Consider the following 16,669-nt stretch of genomic DNA (forward strand, 5'->3'; position numbering starts at 1 on the left):
ATTCTTGAGTGATGCACAGAAAAATATTTTTGTGTCCCCTTTTCAGGAAGGTTTTACACTAAGTTCACCACTGTTAGCACATGTGATCAAGAGGCTCTTCCAAATGGTTTTAACAGCAAATAGGCTGTTCCAATAAATTGTAAGTTTTTGAGACTGCTTTCTTCTTTTCTAGGTAACAGAAAGCATTGTTCTTATAAATCAACACTGAATTTCAACCAGTAATTACAAAAACACAGTTTCTTATGCAGATTAATCATACTGATACATTTGATGCATCAGTTTCTATCACATTACCAATGTTACCAAACATTTCATGGCTCATTCTTGCCAACTTTACCGAACACACAGAATCAACCCTGACACTTGTGACCAGCTCTGGTCAGTGACACAAAATGGCAACAAGGTCTCCACCCTGCAAACCCACCATCCCTGGGGCTCCTCGTGCACTCCCAGAATGAAACCAGAGCAAACAAAGCTGCCACCGAAGTCAAGCAATTCTCATTTCTTTTCCATTAACAAATTTAAATTCCCTGTTGCCACAGCTAAGGGAGAAACTGTCACCACAGGTTTGCACTCTGATTTTGCCCAGCACCAAGAGAACCCAGCAGACTCAGAAGATGCTGACAAACCAACTCACTACATTGCATCCACTTAGTCAAAAGCTTTTTTCCACTTTTTTACCCACAATACCCAAAAATAGGTTAAATCACATTGAAAGGTCTGCCTTTATTTCATGGTGGTACTTTCTTGATAAGAGACTACTAACAGAAGGAATAACTTGTCAGAGTCAATGCACACCAGCACTTTTTAATTAGCTACAAAAGGGAAACAAACACTTAAGAAACTGAAGCATTAGAAGAAAACATTAGACAATTTTTTATTTATTAATAATTTTTATAGCTCAAATTGAAAAATATTAAACCAGAAACAATTCAAGATTCATGAAGAAAAATCTGGAACTATGTACATGCATAATTAAGAATATCTTGATTCTCATCAATATTTACTTAAGCTTTTTGTACAAATTTTTTCACACTGTCATATTTACAAGCATGTCTGTTTAAAACATATGAACATACATCTCTTATAGCATTTACAAATCTTTTGAATATATTTTTTTTTCTTAAAAACAAAAGAATATTTCCTTGATTTGACAGTTTTGGTTTCACCTTATGATACTAGACAGGTATTTATTCAGTGGGATGGAAACAGTTATCATTACTCAAATAGCTAAATAACAGTCATCCTACTGATACCCAGAATTATCACATATGGCTTTAAATACCTCCCAAACTCAAAGGATCATCTCACAGGTATAAAGTACAGTCCATCTGTGGTGTGTTTCTAATTACATCTTGAGCCTTTGTTTGGGTTAGATCCACAACTCAGCAGACACTTTCTAAGCATGAACTCAGAGCTAAGAGGTCCTTTTAAATTACAGAAAAACAACTTTGCTTCCAGCCAAGTCAAGAACATATGAAGCATGTATAAAATGGGATGTATGGGCTTTTCCAGACACTCTAGCTACCTTTACAGATGGTTTTTACCATGGGATACCACAGTTTGAAACAGACAATATTTGTGTGAATTTACAGGAATCAAGTGAGAGATCTTCAAAGAAGGGGAAGAATACTTTTTCCTTAAAAGAATTTTCTAGGAAAAAAAATGTCTGAGAAGGTTTTGCACATAATACATCTAAGTTACTGATACAATCCAACCAATTAGATCACTTTACAAATCAACTGAAAATCCATCAGCTTGCTCACTTTTGGTTGGGGCAAAAAAACCCCAAACCTCTAGCTTTGGCAAATCAAGAAATCATCACATTTGAGCATTGCTCTCTAGAGCTCCTGCACTGATTCTTCCACAGCTTGCTCCTCCACAGGCTGCACAGCTTCCTGCACATAGACAATGAACTCTGAAGCCTCCCCACCCTGGGTGTAGACAGTGACTGTCTCGATGCCCTCCACCTCATCCGAGGACACCACCAGGTGATGCTGCTCTGCCAGCTCCACCGCCGCCTGCTGCAGCGTCTCCTGGATCATCAGCGCGTGCTTGGCTGCCGGCTCCTCTTCCTTCACCTGAGGGAGGACACAGGGGAGAGCTTACGGAATTTCACCTTGCCAACATGTACCTGCTGTTCTGATGATTAATGGAAATACAGCACACAAATTAGCAATCACACAGTTTGGAAAGAAAATGTCAGTTTTGCAGAAAATGCGAGCGCTTTTGATTAATGAGTGTGAAGCTAGGCAGAATAGTGAAAGCACCAACACAGCGTCTCAGTTCTGGGCACAAGAGAGCTGCAAAGTTTCAGGAACACTGGTCTTTAGAGACAGCTTTAATCTCTCAGCAGTCACTTATTCAAAACTGCTTTTATTTAAATAAATCTGAACTCAATTCCTCTAGTAGCACTGAGTTGAGAACCCATTCAAAACACCTACTGCACCCACCTTTCTCTTTCTCCTGAGTCAATAGCTGCTCTCAGAAGTGCAAATTACACTGCAAAGCTTAAGGGATTTTATTAGAAAAATGTGAAATATAAATATCACTGAAATAGGTTCCTAAGGCCTTCTGTTTGTGAGGCAGCAATGTTTACATTATTGAAAGGAGAGTGACAGAAACAAGTGAAAAGAAAGGATTTTTTACTGAACATTTTGCTTGTTGTCAAAATTTTAAAAAGCAACACAATCTGGTGTTGAATTCCAAATTCATACAAGTGCCTGTCAATTACTGAAATACAGTACATACTAGAATGCAAAACCAAATCTTAATCTTCTAGCAGACCCATATAAAATTCCTATGCAAAGTACTCCAGACAAGTATAAATAAATCAGGAAAATGTAAAGTGATGTGGAAGAAATTCTCTAAAGTGTTAGTGATAAAATAATCTACTTTTAAGGAGAGAATGGAACAGCAATTTTTCACTATGCAGGACATATGCAAAAGCATTTGTTAGGGGAAGGTGTCCCTACCCATGGCAGGAAGGTTGGAATGAGATGGTCTTTATAGTCCTTCTCAATCCAAACCATTCTAGGAATCCATGGTTCTGTTTGCTGGACCACAGTGTGCTCCTGCAGCACTGAACTCTGAAGTGGTCTTAGAAAGAAGATCACATGAAAGAAGAAGACATGGTAGATTCTATGAAGTGTGGAATGTAAGTTACAGAAGTTAGAAAAGGACCAATTTTTTCTTTTTCGTTAGAAGCTGCCTCAAAAGTAAACAGCAGTGGCACAATCAAATTAAAGTAAATACAATTAAGATTATTAATGCTGTTTAAGAAGGGAGTGGGAACAGAAGGGAAGAACTACTGTGGAGGTTCCAAGGATCTGTCTGGTCCCTTGGAGACCAGCAAGAAGAAAAATAGACTCTATATGTTTGTTTTCCTGATGCTCTTTTCTCATTTATTTTTTTCCCCTAAGCAACCATTATCTTTGTTATACAGTGACTTTGCTTCTGACTTTTCTATTTCATGTTTAAAATACCTGTCAGAAGATTTCAGAGACTCACAAGCCCCTTAAGACTTCACAGCACTCTGAACTTTCACTCAACTAATAAGGCTATAGAAAGCCTTTTCTTGAACAATAACAAGTATGTCCAGGTACTAAATTATTCAGAGGCCTCCAAGTCAGTATGGCTGTAATATACTAGTGAAATATATGTGGATTTTATCTGGTGAAAGATTTAACATCTAAAGGGAATCTGGCCATTGTCACTGACGTTAATGCAACAACACAGATGTACCCAGCAACGCCCACTCTGCCTTCATTGCACAGGATTCATTTTATAGGGATAAAAAATACAGGAGTAGAATGAAGTCCTTTTCACATTCTTTTATCAATTATATCTGAGTGTTTTATTTGAAATATACTTTAAACAGCTCCTGCTGAAGTTCAAGCTCAGCACCCTACACAAGGAGATGATGCTGGATGTTTTCTTGACACAGTAAAATTTGCAACCAGCTTCAGAGGAGCAATTTATGTTGTCTCAAAAGGCAGGTTATCATAGAATCAAAGAATAATAGACTCAGAATGGTTTGGATTGACAGGGAACATGGAGATGATCAAGTTCCAACCCCTCTGCCATGGGGTCACCTCCCACTCCCTGTCCAGCCTGGCCTCCAACACTCGCAGGGATGGGGCATCCACAGCTTCTCTGGGCAATCTGTTCCCATCTCTCACTACCCTCTGACTAAAGAATTTCTTCCTAACATCTAATCTAAGTCTCTCCTTTTTGAGTTTATAAACCCTCCCCATCCTTTCCTTATCTGTCAAAAATTACTTGCTCTTTTTATAAGGCCCTTTCACCCCTCACTAATGGAAGCTTGAGCTTTTCTTTGAAAAGCAAGGAGCTAAATAATGAAAAAAACTATAGAACTGTAAACTTTTCTCTTGCTGCTCCTAATACACCCTTTTTATTTTTTAATTATTTAAGAAACCCTAAATCCTACTGAAAGCAACTGAGCTTTAGTGAATTCTTATCCCAAACTCCCTTTTCATAACTGTCCTCTCCTCTTTCCTGAGGGTTCTTGCTCCACTGTCAGCTCTGTGAAAGTTAAGGACATACACAAGATCTGCCAATGAATATTGCAACAGGCCATGAAAAGTCTAATCACCATTGAATTCAGATAGGAAGCTGCAGTTGAAAATGTTAGATAATTAGAATCTCACAGCTTGTTATGAATCAGCTCACAATTACAGCCATTGATGCTAGAGATGCTCAAACAAATACAGAAATAGGGGTGTCTAAAATGTGGCCCTATAATTATGCAATATACACTAATCCCTCTGGTTTTAGTGCACTACACATAACCCTCTGACAAAATGCCTCAGGCCAGAAAAATTACACTGCATTTGCTAAGAGCTGCAAGAATGCACAACACAGTATGAGATGGATCTCACTGTTGTCACTCTAAATCAAAACCCATAAATAATTTTAAATATAGCTTTGTGAATGTACATAAATAATGAAGAGAGGAAAATAAATAAAGCATAGTTGACACAAAAATGAAACTAAAGCAGAATCTCATTCAATTCAATAGCAGCAATCTAATACTTATTCAGTTTTATATCCTTTTGAAATGAAAATGGCCAATAAAGAAAGTTAATTTAAACTCCCTACCTGACTTCATCGATGTGGGTTTATTATCCTTGTCATGCAGGGTAAAGAAATCTAATGCCTTTATTTCTGGTGTTTCTAGCTTCCAGTATCTTTTTTTGGACAGCTATCTGTAATCCTTTTAGTTTGACAAATCACCACATTATTTGGGATATTTACATTTCAAATCAGTTCAATGTTTACATGCTTCTGCTTGGTTTCTATTAGATTGTTCCACAGGGAATAATCTCAAAATGTTAATTTACATCCCTCAAATTGATGAAACAGTGGGACAGCTGCCATCTGAATGAACGAAGTCACCACACTCAATTCTCTTTATTGGCTTCTGAAATCTTTTGAAGAGCAGCATCCAAGACCTCTTTTCTGTTTGAGAGTCAGCTGAAAAGCATCTGTCTGCTTATCCTTCATTAAAGAATGCCAGCAAGGAGCTGAAGCCACACACAGCTGGCACATTAAATCAAGTCAGTACCTGCATAAATATTCTTTATTAACTAAATCTGTCTCTCACAAAAGCCAATGGGAATTTCACCACCATGTTTTCATAAGAAACTCAACATCTCTAAATTCCAAATGTTCTTAATTTACATGTCCAAAGACCATCCAAATAATGGAAGTATTCATTACAAATGGGTCTCTCTTAGAGGAATCTCTTTCTCTCAAAACAAGAAAGTATTTTTAAATTTGAAATAAATGAATTCAAGCCATTGAGGAAAACATACTTCTTTCCTTTCCTGAAAAGGAATAAGAAAAAAATATTTGCAGTAAGATGCTAAAAGATTACCTTACTCTAGAGCTCATTTTGTGAAATACTGTTATATTTCACTTGAAGTCAGCAGGAGTTACAGATCCATTGTGCTCAAAACAGTTTCGCTGGGCCTGTCCCCAAATCCTCAGTGGAATCTCTTTCTTGATTTCAGATTGAATGCTGCTTTTCAGTTCACCATGAAGCAGAAAAGTTAATCACAGAGATCTTTCAGATTTCCAAAACCTTACACTAGGCTGCAGATTCTCCTATTTATATCATAAAATATTAGTAAGAAAATACACAAAATATCTGCAGAAAGGATTTAAATGAAAGGAATACAGATCACAGAGAACACCTGGATATGTGATGTGTCAGCTTACATTGGTGCCCATAAGCTTTGTTCAGCATCATTTGAATAATTTCAACTCTTTCTCAGTTCTAGTTTACATACAGTTATATTGTGTGAAAAAGACACACAGAAAACTCTGAAATTTGATCATTTGAATCTCTATAATGAGCTACAAAACAAAGACAATCTGGTGCACAATGGTTTTGGAATAATAAGAGGCTTGAGTATGAAAGAGTTGCTTTGCATAAAATAAAAACAGCAAGGGGACAAACAAATCTTCATACTATTGATGCAGATTTTTAAAATGTTATAGCAACTGGCTGGTTGAATATATCCCAACAAAGGGACTGTGGCTGGACATGGCTGGGTCACCCCACCTCCTTTTGAGGCAGAATGGCAACACTGCCATTGTTTTAGGAGCTCTAACAGGACAGTGATCTTGACTAAGATTTTATCTGTCCCTTACAGAGATGAGAACTCCTCAAAGGTTGAGGAAACGGCCTCACTGCCCCATTTAAAACTTTCCATTGCTGTTACTGCCACAGGAAGCATCAGACTGCTCTGTGTTCTAAAGCAACTACAAAATTGACAATCAGCATGTACATAACTCCCTGTACTGGCAAATTTTCTAGATTGCCAGCAGCACCCATCATCACATCAGGACCAATCCAAGTAGACTGAAATACAAGGTGTGCTGCTGAAGCACAATGCTTAGCAGCCTCTGATGTGACAGCCATGCTAATAATAGGCATTTACTTTTGAAGATGTGCTATGCTATAAAATTCTTTTCTGCGATCTGCTTTGAGCTGATGTATAATCTTTGCTCTACCTTCCTACTGCTGTCACTTTGAAGAAAATGACTTACCATGGTAGGTTTTTACTGGAGATCACAGAATAAAAGGATAAAAGCAACTAAAATAAAGGTTGAAGCACATGGAAATCCAATATTTTCTGGTTATCTTCTGATAGAGATCTGTTTAGTTATTGTAATAGCTGATATACTTATTCTCCAGAACACATTATGTCTAAGTTAAAAAAAGGTTACTGTCCTTTTCAGAAATAGATTTAACCTTTCACTTCAGTCTACAGAAGTAGTAAAAACATCAGTTCTGTCTCATCTTTCTGAGTGGAAGGAAAAGAAAGATAATTCAGCAGCCAACTACTGCACTTTATTGTTAATATTTATGTAGCTTTGGATCAGGACCTGGATTGTATCCGCTATGCTACATGAAAAGAGTAGTTCATGCCCCAAAGGCCTTATAATTTCAGTATCATTTCAGTATAAAACAAGACAAAGTAAGCAGACTTAGAAAAGGGCAGGTGAGAGAGTAAAACATAAATGAGCCAGTGGCAGTTCAGTGTGCCAGGCATTGGTGTCAATATACAACAGCCTATTCACAGATAATTGCTGCCATCATATTCTTGACAAGTAATTGAGAGAAGACAATGAGGTACAAATTGCTCCTCATTAAAAATCCACACAACAAAGCACAATATGGAAACATTAGAAAATTGTTTGAAAAAAGTAACAAGCTAAATCTTCTTGGACTGAGCAAAGGTAGGAGACAAAATCTTTACAGCTAAAGAGAAATGGGACTCTAAGTCAGAAAGGAGTAAAAAATTCAGGAAAGGAAAACAAGATTTTGTTTGATGTGGCATAAAAAGGAACATCAAGTAAACAGAATAAGAGAAGGCAATGACAAAAGAGGAGAGAAAGTAATCTTTGAGGTTTTTTCTGAAAGAATACAAAAGGGATAAAACATAAGCTCTGAATGTCAGAAAAAAGATTATCAGAGTTAACTGAAGCATAAAATAATGGTGGCTTGGGCAACCATTGTAGCTAAAAGGTTGAAATGAGAAACCATAGGGGAGTCATCATTCAAAACAAATTGGCACCATTTAGGTATTCACCTGCAGCAAGGCCCAAGAATGTTCCTGAGGAGGAAATCAGTTCTGTGGCTTGAAAAATAGAAAAGACATCCCACAGAGTTGAGAAATAAAGTGAACTTCTGATGAACAAGTGTGCAGAAAGGCTGACGTAATCACCTTATAATAATAATGACTAGTGATTAACACAAACTTCTCAGCCATCTTCAGAGTGAGCTATAAGTGATGGTTCTAGAGCACACAAACCCAGTGCAGTACCACAGGCCTAAGAAAAAATAAATTACCAGCAGATTTGTCCATCACTATCTAAACCCCAAAAAACAGATAACATGCAACTAAATTTAACTGGTTACTACAATACATAGCAATGTAAACCTTTGGTTTGCAATCCAAAATTCTACTGCTCTATAGCGGTAATCTGATGGAAAAAAAACCCCTCATATTTGGATAGAGAACCCTACATGCTTTCAACTCTGCATCAAAGAGATCAAATACAAGAAATAAACTGCATTTATGAAAAAAATAAATGAATTAAATCAGGTAGCATATTGCTGCCATTAAACATTCCTGCTAACAAACACTAGTAATGGAAGAGCAACAACTAGAAGAGAAACTAGAGCTGAGGGACACAGACCAAGAAGAGGAAACACTTCTGATGCTCTGGTCAATGCAGTGAGGGATTCAGGAACTAAGCTTTTAAGGGTATTCTTCATATATTGTGAAACCAAGAATATGCACTTTGAATATTGTTTCCTTGGAGAGTTACTTACAGCACTACACACTAAAAGAATCTCCTCTGCAAAAATAACATATGAGGGCTGTTCATTTCTGAGGGTGATGTTTCCTCACAAGAAACTCAGTATTTAAATCAAACACATGTTTAACTTGGAAGAAACTTTTTTATGGACCAATTAATATCCTTGTCTGATGTACATTCTAACAGAAAGAAACAACTGAACATCAAGGGAGTTTGTAGTGAAACACTATCTCTATTCTAGTTAACACACAGATTTTGTGTGAAAAACCAGTCTTTGAACATAGGCCTGTGGAGACTGTAAATCAAGAGGGGGTGATGCTTGGCATGTAAGCCAGGAAAACAGTCCACCCTTATAAATAATGGATTGAACGGCCTCTTCTAGCAAAATAAACAAAAAAAACCAAATGAATCAATCTCCACCCTAAAGCACAAGGGCAAAAGTACATCTGTAACAGGACACAGAGAGTGGAATGTGCAGAAAGGGAAGTCTCCTGTTTTACCCTTCCAGTCCCTTCACCTTCCCATGTGCTGTTCCCACCAAACTCCTTTCTCCACAGTCTCTTGCCTGTATTCACCATCCACTATAAAGAGTATTTCCTGGCTTTTCTAAGCATTTATTAACCTCTTTCCTAGCTGTTCTTCAAACTCAGCACTCTGTCCTCTCTCCTTTTCCCCACCTTGCTAATTTTTTCACCTTTAAGCAGAGCAGAACAACTCAAATGTCCTGCCATGAAGAAATATCTTCATCAGCTCTTTGGCAGAGAGATCCAGAGCGGATCCGTAGTAACTGAACAAGGATGGACTTCTCCTGCCATGCTGTGATCAATCCTTCAAAGGGGATTTTTGCCAGTCTCAGATCATATCGGTAAAACTTGACATTACTAACTTTTTTCCCTCAGGCATTTGATGAGATATTTATATTACACTTCTTGGCAGTTGCATATTTTTAGAGCTCACACAACTGGATTTATCCCAAATTAGAAAAAATTTAACTCTGATAACAGAGTAGTATACTGACTCACAGGCAAAATTAAGATAAAATAATTTCAGGCTCCAGACAAAACCATGGAAAGGTCTCATACGCATGATACTAACAGAGCCAACAATGGTTCTTATTTACCAAACATAATCCAAGATAAGCAGGGCTAACTGTGCATTTTTGGGGTCTAAAATCATAAGTTGAATCCCATTTCTGGCTAGAATTGGTTACTGTTACATTGTCAAAGCCTTTTCTTTAATATAATCATTCATATAAACAAGAAATAAAAAGTTTCCTAAGTCAGAACTGAAATTTTGTTCTAGACATGCAATTCAGGAGCTGTAAAGGACAATCTGATCTTGATTTCACCTCCAGTATAATGTGTATTTATAATTTAGTGTACTTGCATTAAGATTACAGTACAGAACAGTAATTTAACAGGAGAATGCCTCAAACATGGTTTCCTTTATGTCCTGTGACCTAGTAGAAAACAATTTTAAAATTACACCATTTAGACCTAATTAATATACCAGATATCTTCCAAGATGCTGAAAAGGACTTAGGGATAAATACAGAGTTTTTTTCTGGAGGCAAAATTCTTGCATTAACCTGAAGCTCTACAAGCACAGCACACTGAAGGGATGTGAGCACACAGGTTAGGGAATTGCCAAAGCATGAGCATAGCAGCATTACTGAGAGATACAGCTGGATTTATACAAGATTTTAAGGATAAAGTGTAAATGGGAATTTTATGAGTTTTATAATTTTATGAATTTTATAAGGACAGCTGTGGGAGAAATAAATTTCCAGGGAGAAAAGGGGAGACAAAAATAGAACACTATAGTGTAACATTTACAGCAAAAAGAAAAAAAATCCTTCTGAAACATTCTAGTAGTTTAGAATGAGAAGAAATTTCTTGGTGCAAATAGAGAAATATGAAGCAAACTTGCAAGGGCTAGCTAGAAATGAGATTTGAAAGTAAGAACTGATATAAGAAATGGGTAATGTATGTCCTTAGAGAAAAAGAAAGAAAGAAACAAACAAACAGCATAAAAATCAGGACAACTACAATAAATGTTGTTAAGGAAAGAAAAAATGGACTCAAGCTGCTAAGCAAGGACTCTGTGAGGCCATTAAAGAGCAGGAGTGGAAATTCAGTGACAGATGATGTTGAGAGACTGCTGACACCCTGAATGAATTCTTTGTCTCACAATCCACAAGAGAAGCTGAAGGTCACAGAAGAAAGTATGGAATACATTTTCCAGTAGGAAAGTGAAATATGAACATATCTAAAGGTCACTTCAAGGTTAACAATTAGGAACCTATGATAATTAAAACCCAACCAAGCCATAGCTACAAATGAGGGATATCCCATAGAAAGCAACTCAGCATTGAAGAAAAAAACCTGACAGTTTCTAATAGGGGAGGATTAAAGTCAAGCTAATAACATTCCCTCAGATTAAAATTGGGTGTGCCTAAAACTCTGGAGCAATTTTCTGGTTGGAAGACAAGAGCTGGAAAGTAACTACAGCTGTATAACAGACTAGACTATGATAAAAAACCAATTTCTATAGAAAAATAAAAGAAAAAAGAAAAGAGAAAAAAACAAAAAGAAAAATTTTAAAAACGTAGAAGATTCTAAAGGGAGGGGGATAGCAGGGCATAAAAAGAAAAGTTAGAAAGAGATTCTGTGCTCTGAGAATTCAATATTTCATTTAATACAGGAGTGGTGCTTGTAAGAGTTTGATATCACTGAGAGTCACTGATGTATACAGGGAAAAAGAACTGATTAAGGCTTAGCAGTCTGCAAACTCAAAAGGCTAGAAATATGGATTGAAAAGTGAAGAAGAAAATTAATTTGGAATAGAAGTATTTACTTAGAAAAAGTTACCAGTAAATTCAGAGTGTCCAACAAAGAAGTCAATAGATTTTATGATGACTCAGATATTGATCAGTTAATACCTGTATATTTAAACTTTAACACTCAGATATCACAACATTCTCTAGGCAGCTCTCCTTCAGCAGCCACTTTCTCCTATACCTTTAGTACAACAGCCTCAAAAGATGAATTTCTTTAGGGAAGAACTAATTTCAATGATATTGACAAGCACCAATGTCTAATACTGCATTCAACCCCTAAACAGGTCATCTCTATAGCACAGCAGGCATGTTGGTAGTGGCTGTACTATAAAAGTTGTTTGTTGTATGAAACTTGCACATAATTGGACCACATTGTCTCTTCTCTTAAATGACTGAATTTAGTTTTCAAGTTTGGGTATGTTATTCTACAAAAAAGCCCTAAACTCCTACATAGTTTCTACTCAAAATACCTGTTAAGTATTGCAAAGGAACATCTGAAAATGCTCTGACTTCAAATTCTGCCTTGTCTTTGTGACATTTGGGCAGCAAGCTTAGGAATTATCCAAGTACTTCACAGACCATGAACTTCACACTTCTGTGGAGCTCTCATGAACTCAATGTTCAAAACACTACAAAAAATGCTGAACTCAAAAGTTCGTTTCAGCACTCAGAATAATCAGTACTGGTTCATTTAAATAAAAAGAGTTACTTAAACTCTTTGGGAAGTTAAAACTTCTCATGTACTTTCCTTTCCTCACCTGTCAACCACTGAGTGCAGAGACCCCAGTGAATCAGTGGGGAAAGGGATAAGCAAAGAGCTGTGCTGAAAGAGAAGGAATAGTTTAAAGAACACTGAGAGGAGAATGAAAAATGGAAATTAGCAGACACCTGTGAGGAAGAAATACTGAGTAAAAGCCTTGATGTTTGAACCCAATAGGCACCTCAAATTAAAATTATTTCCTTTTGCTTGCTGCACCAAGGACCACCTGAATCTTTTAGATGACAATGGCATTAAGTGTCTGCAGAAAATATAAGTATGTCATTTTATAAAACCTGAAAACACCTGCTAAAAAAAAGTTGTATTTTCACACACATATCTACATACACATACAGGTGTATTTATTCATTCATATTTTATATATACACAAAACTATATATACTTTTAGATCTATAAAGATATATGTGTATATATGTATAAACATGCACACAACACCTGGTGAAAATCAGGAAAAATTCTCAATGTATCTTGAATGATCATTTAAAATTTTTCCCTTGCCAAGTAACACCCATTTCACAGTGAATATATGAAAACTGAATGTGTCTGGTTTAGAGAAGAAAGGAGCTCTCACCTGCTTCACCACTGTCACCGTGCCAGGTGCCATGGTAACGACAGAAGCCACGGCGGTGGCATCGTGGGACTCTGAACCCAACTCAATGATCTGCTGCAGGATGTTTACAGCTGCTGGATCCAGTCTTTCACCTTATCAAAAAGACAGCAGCCATAAGATCATCACAGGAGAACAGTTCTGAGGCTGTGTGAATCAAACAGCACAGCCTTGACTTGCAGTGCTGTTGGTATAATTCAAAAAGCTCAATAATGTGACAGATCTATGGCAGGGAAGTATTCACAAAATAAATTTGCCCAGGGAATGCATGAGTCAGCAAGTGCAGCCACACTGATCACTTCTGTGCCTATTTGAAAGAGATCTAAAAGAGTACATTGAATAAAGAAACAAGAGCCACAAGTCATAGCAGGAACAGCAAATTAGGAAGCTGCAGGAGTTTAAAAATCCAAATGTGCATTTACCAGACATTCACCTTACACAGAACCTACTTGTATACCTATTCAGCCATAACAGCCTTTTGGTATTTTAGAAACCTGTGTTTACCCTCTGTCTGGTCCTCTGCAGTACCCCTCAACCTAAATGAAGTAGTTTTATCTCTAAGCTGCTGAAGGAAAAGGTTAATTGCTTGGGAAAACTCATACTGATCACTTTATAAACACTGGATCAGAACATGTCTGTCCTTTTTAAAAAAAATTCTCTGGTGTGTGCAGCCCTGCCAAAGAAAAGGGATATTTACAAAAAAGCCCAAACAAAATAGTTGTACTCTCACTTCTCACAAGGTATGAAAGACCTGAATGTGGAAAAATGATTTTTGTTATGCAGGAACACAAATTCCCACCAATGGCCCACCATTCCTACATGCCCACTGTCAGCATGAGGGAGATGTCAGACAAGGAAAGAAACTGTCTGACATGTAAAGCTGCCTTATATTTGCTTTAATTACTGTCAGAGACAGAAAAAAGATAGAAAATAGAATAAATCTAATTTCCTAACTTAAACTCTTTTAAGTTTAGGTTGATACTGTGATAGTATAGGCAATCTAGGTCAGATAATTTAACTTCAAATATGTTGTAGTGTGTTCGCTGCACAAATAGAAAAATAGCTAAATTTTGTTATTTATGTAAGAAACAAATGTATCTGAGTACTGAAAAAGGTTTGCTTGCTTTGGGTTTTTTTTAACTATAAAACTGCCTTTAGACAAGATACTACTGGTTTTATACTAAGAGGGAATATGCTGAAAGAGTACCTGAAGTTGGATGCTCTAAAAAGAAGATTATTCAAAAAATTATAGCTTCATGCTTAAAATAAAGACTACAGTACATTCCATGAAAATATTTATTTTAATTTAGATATGAAGAAGTTTTAAAAAGGTTCTCAAGAAGTTTTCACTTATTTAGTATCTCAACTCATTAAACTAATATACAGAAACTGGCAGTAATGTAATTTAATTGCAACATGTTTGGAAAATCCATAAAAACGGAGAGTTTTTGACATGTATCTGTATTGTGAACTATAAAGACTACCATGATAAACAATTGTAAAATGCTGTTCATAACCAGGACATTTATTTATATGTTTAAAAAAAAATTTAAAAAACCACCTAGGAATGCCTACTCTAGTCTGTTGTTTTTACACTCTCAGAAATCTGGCCTTTTTTTTCTTTTCTCCTGGCTTTTGTTATTTATCACTTGGCAGACATTATCTAATACTACTCTTTTCCTTCTCAATCTGATACAGAATAGCTCACTTAATTTTGTGTACCACCAAAATTGAGATTGTTAGTGCTGCCTTGGGAACATGGTAAATGAGCTATTCCACCATGTCAGTCCTGCAGTCTTGCTGACTAAAGCCAGAGGGAGAAAAATAATAGCCAGAGAATTGTCATTAGATACACACCATCTACTCTGCCAAGATAGCTAATTTCACAGCATATTTAATAATATAGGCAGGAAATTCCACACAGCTAATAATAAAGTGCAAAACAGGCAGTGATAAGTATTAATGACTTCAGGATATAGGAATTCATAATGAATTATAATTTTTAATTTATACTTAAAGAAAATATAACTCCCCAGAAGTAAGTTCTGGATGACTTATTTCAAAAATTTTAATAGGAGATTACAGGAGGCTGTATATTGTACACTCAAAATAATTTTATATTTTGGAAAATAAAAGGTGTATTTGCTTTCCAACCTAGGAAAAAGGTAACTTACTGTTCTCAGAAGTGTATCTGAGGTTCTGTAATGCAGCCACAGCAGCTTGAGTGCCTTGAACATCTTCTCCACCCTCTGTTATATGGAGATACTGAGTGGATGCTTCTTCAGAAACCTCAGCAGTCAACTTGGAAACAAAGCCAAGGCATGAATAATCTCATTTTAGTGATTTAACAGCAACAAGGAATGAGTTTGGACAACAAATACTGTAACAAGAGCTATAGTGGGTGAAACAGAATTCAAGAAGAGTGTTACATGGGAGACAGGATAATCATCCCACAGTGTTCTTCTGGATTCTAATTCAAAGGTTGCTTTAAGGATGCAAAGTTATCTTGACCTTATTTTTGTTGCACAGTTATCTTAAACTAACAACAGACTTGTACTGTACCAGGGTTTAGCAAAAACCTTTTGAGCAAAACGAATTTATATTGCATATATGCTAAAACACTTCAGAAACTTGAAAAAAATGGCATTTTGTTTCAGAAAAGTTATTCTTTCCATAAACTATGTTTTTTTTTTAAGACAACCTGTCAATATCTATTCCTGCTCTGATGGGACTCTTTTTTTATAGTCAATTCAGCAACAGAGTCATTCTTGCACCCAGGATGTCCCCTTATTTTTCCAGCTTTGGGCAGCTACAGGGAAAGTGCAGAGATAATAATTTGGAATATGGATAAAGGACTTTGAAGGGTTACATTTTAAAATGCTTGTCCTACTTCTTTGAACAGCTGTCCAAATAGAACCTACTCCAGTGTTTTCCAAAGACTTATCCTTCTGTGTGTGGATACTCAGTAACTGTTAGACAAGACCTGCAGGTCAGCTCTTCCAAATCAGGCATTAGATTTGTGATGGGGGCCAGACTGAAATTTAGCAGAAGAGGCCTAAAACAGCTGTGGTTGATTCCTGGCTTTTTCCTCTCACTAGATATCAAAATCAGCCTGCTTGGGGAGTGGAAGACACTCCTCTGGCCAACCATAATTTTTTAATAAAAGTGTCTAAATCTGTGGTTTTCTCATCGATTCTGCATCTCCAGGACTGAAGCTGAAAACACAGAGCATATCATAGAAGACTTACTCTACATAACATTATATTTTTTTCAGCTGGTTAATTAAAAAATTCAGTTTTCTAGATTCTAGCCTTCTCTGGACCAAGACATAAGCTTTTTTCTGCAGCTTTGCTCATCTTACAGTTACCACCAGTGAATATTCAGCATACTACAAAATGCAGGACGTTTTTAAATTTCTCTTTTTTTTAATAAAGCTTTCACCCTTTCTGCTGCAAACAGAGGACTAGAAGCATAAAATGCAAAAATAAGCATTTACAAGGTTGTTAACCCTACCATGTATTAAAATTTAACATACATAGAAGACCTGCATTCAAGCAAAGATAAGATCCCACAACTTTCTGATCTTATA

At 36.5% G+C, this 16,669-nt stretch overlaps 1 protein-coding gene across 2 annotated transcripts in view; it reads right to left on the reverse strand.

Moving 5' to 3' along the window:
• Window positions 1–906: 906 nt before the first annotated feature.
• Window positions 907–16,669, reverse strand: part of ZFAT (zinc finger and AT-hook domain containing) — a 125,066-nt gene continuing 109,303 nt past the window's right edge. For both annotated transcript variants that reach the window (XM_064706718.1, XM_064706717.1), the window contains 3 exons: window positions 15,255–15,381; window positions 13,045–13,175; window positions 907–2,081 (listed from right to left, as the gene is read on the reverse strand). In XM_064706718.1, coding sequence (XP_064562788.1) covers window positions 1,842–2,081; window positions 13,045–13,175; window positions 15,255–15,381 — 498 coding nt within the window. In that variant the 3' untranslated portion in view covers window positions 907–1,841. The remainder of the gene's footprint in view (window positions 2,082–13,044; window positions 13,176–15,254; window positions 15,382–16,669) is intronic.

This window comes from Zonotrichia leucophrys, chromosome 2, assembly GCF_028769735.1.
Source record: "Zonotrichia leucophrys gambelii isolate GWCS_2022_RI chromosome 2, RI_Zleu_2.0, whole genome shotgun sequence".
In the NCBI taxonomy this organism is placed as follows: Eukaryota; Metazoa; Chordata; class Aves; order Passeriformes; family Passerellidae; genus Zonotrichia; species Zonotrichia leucophrys.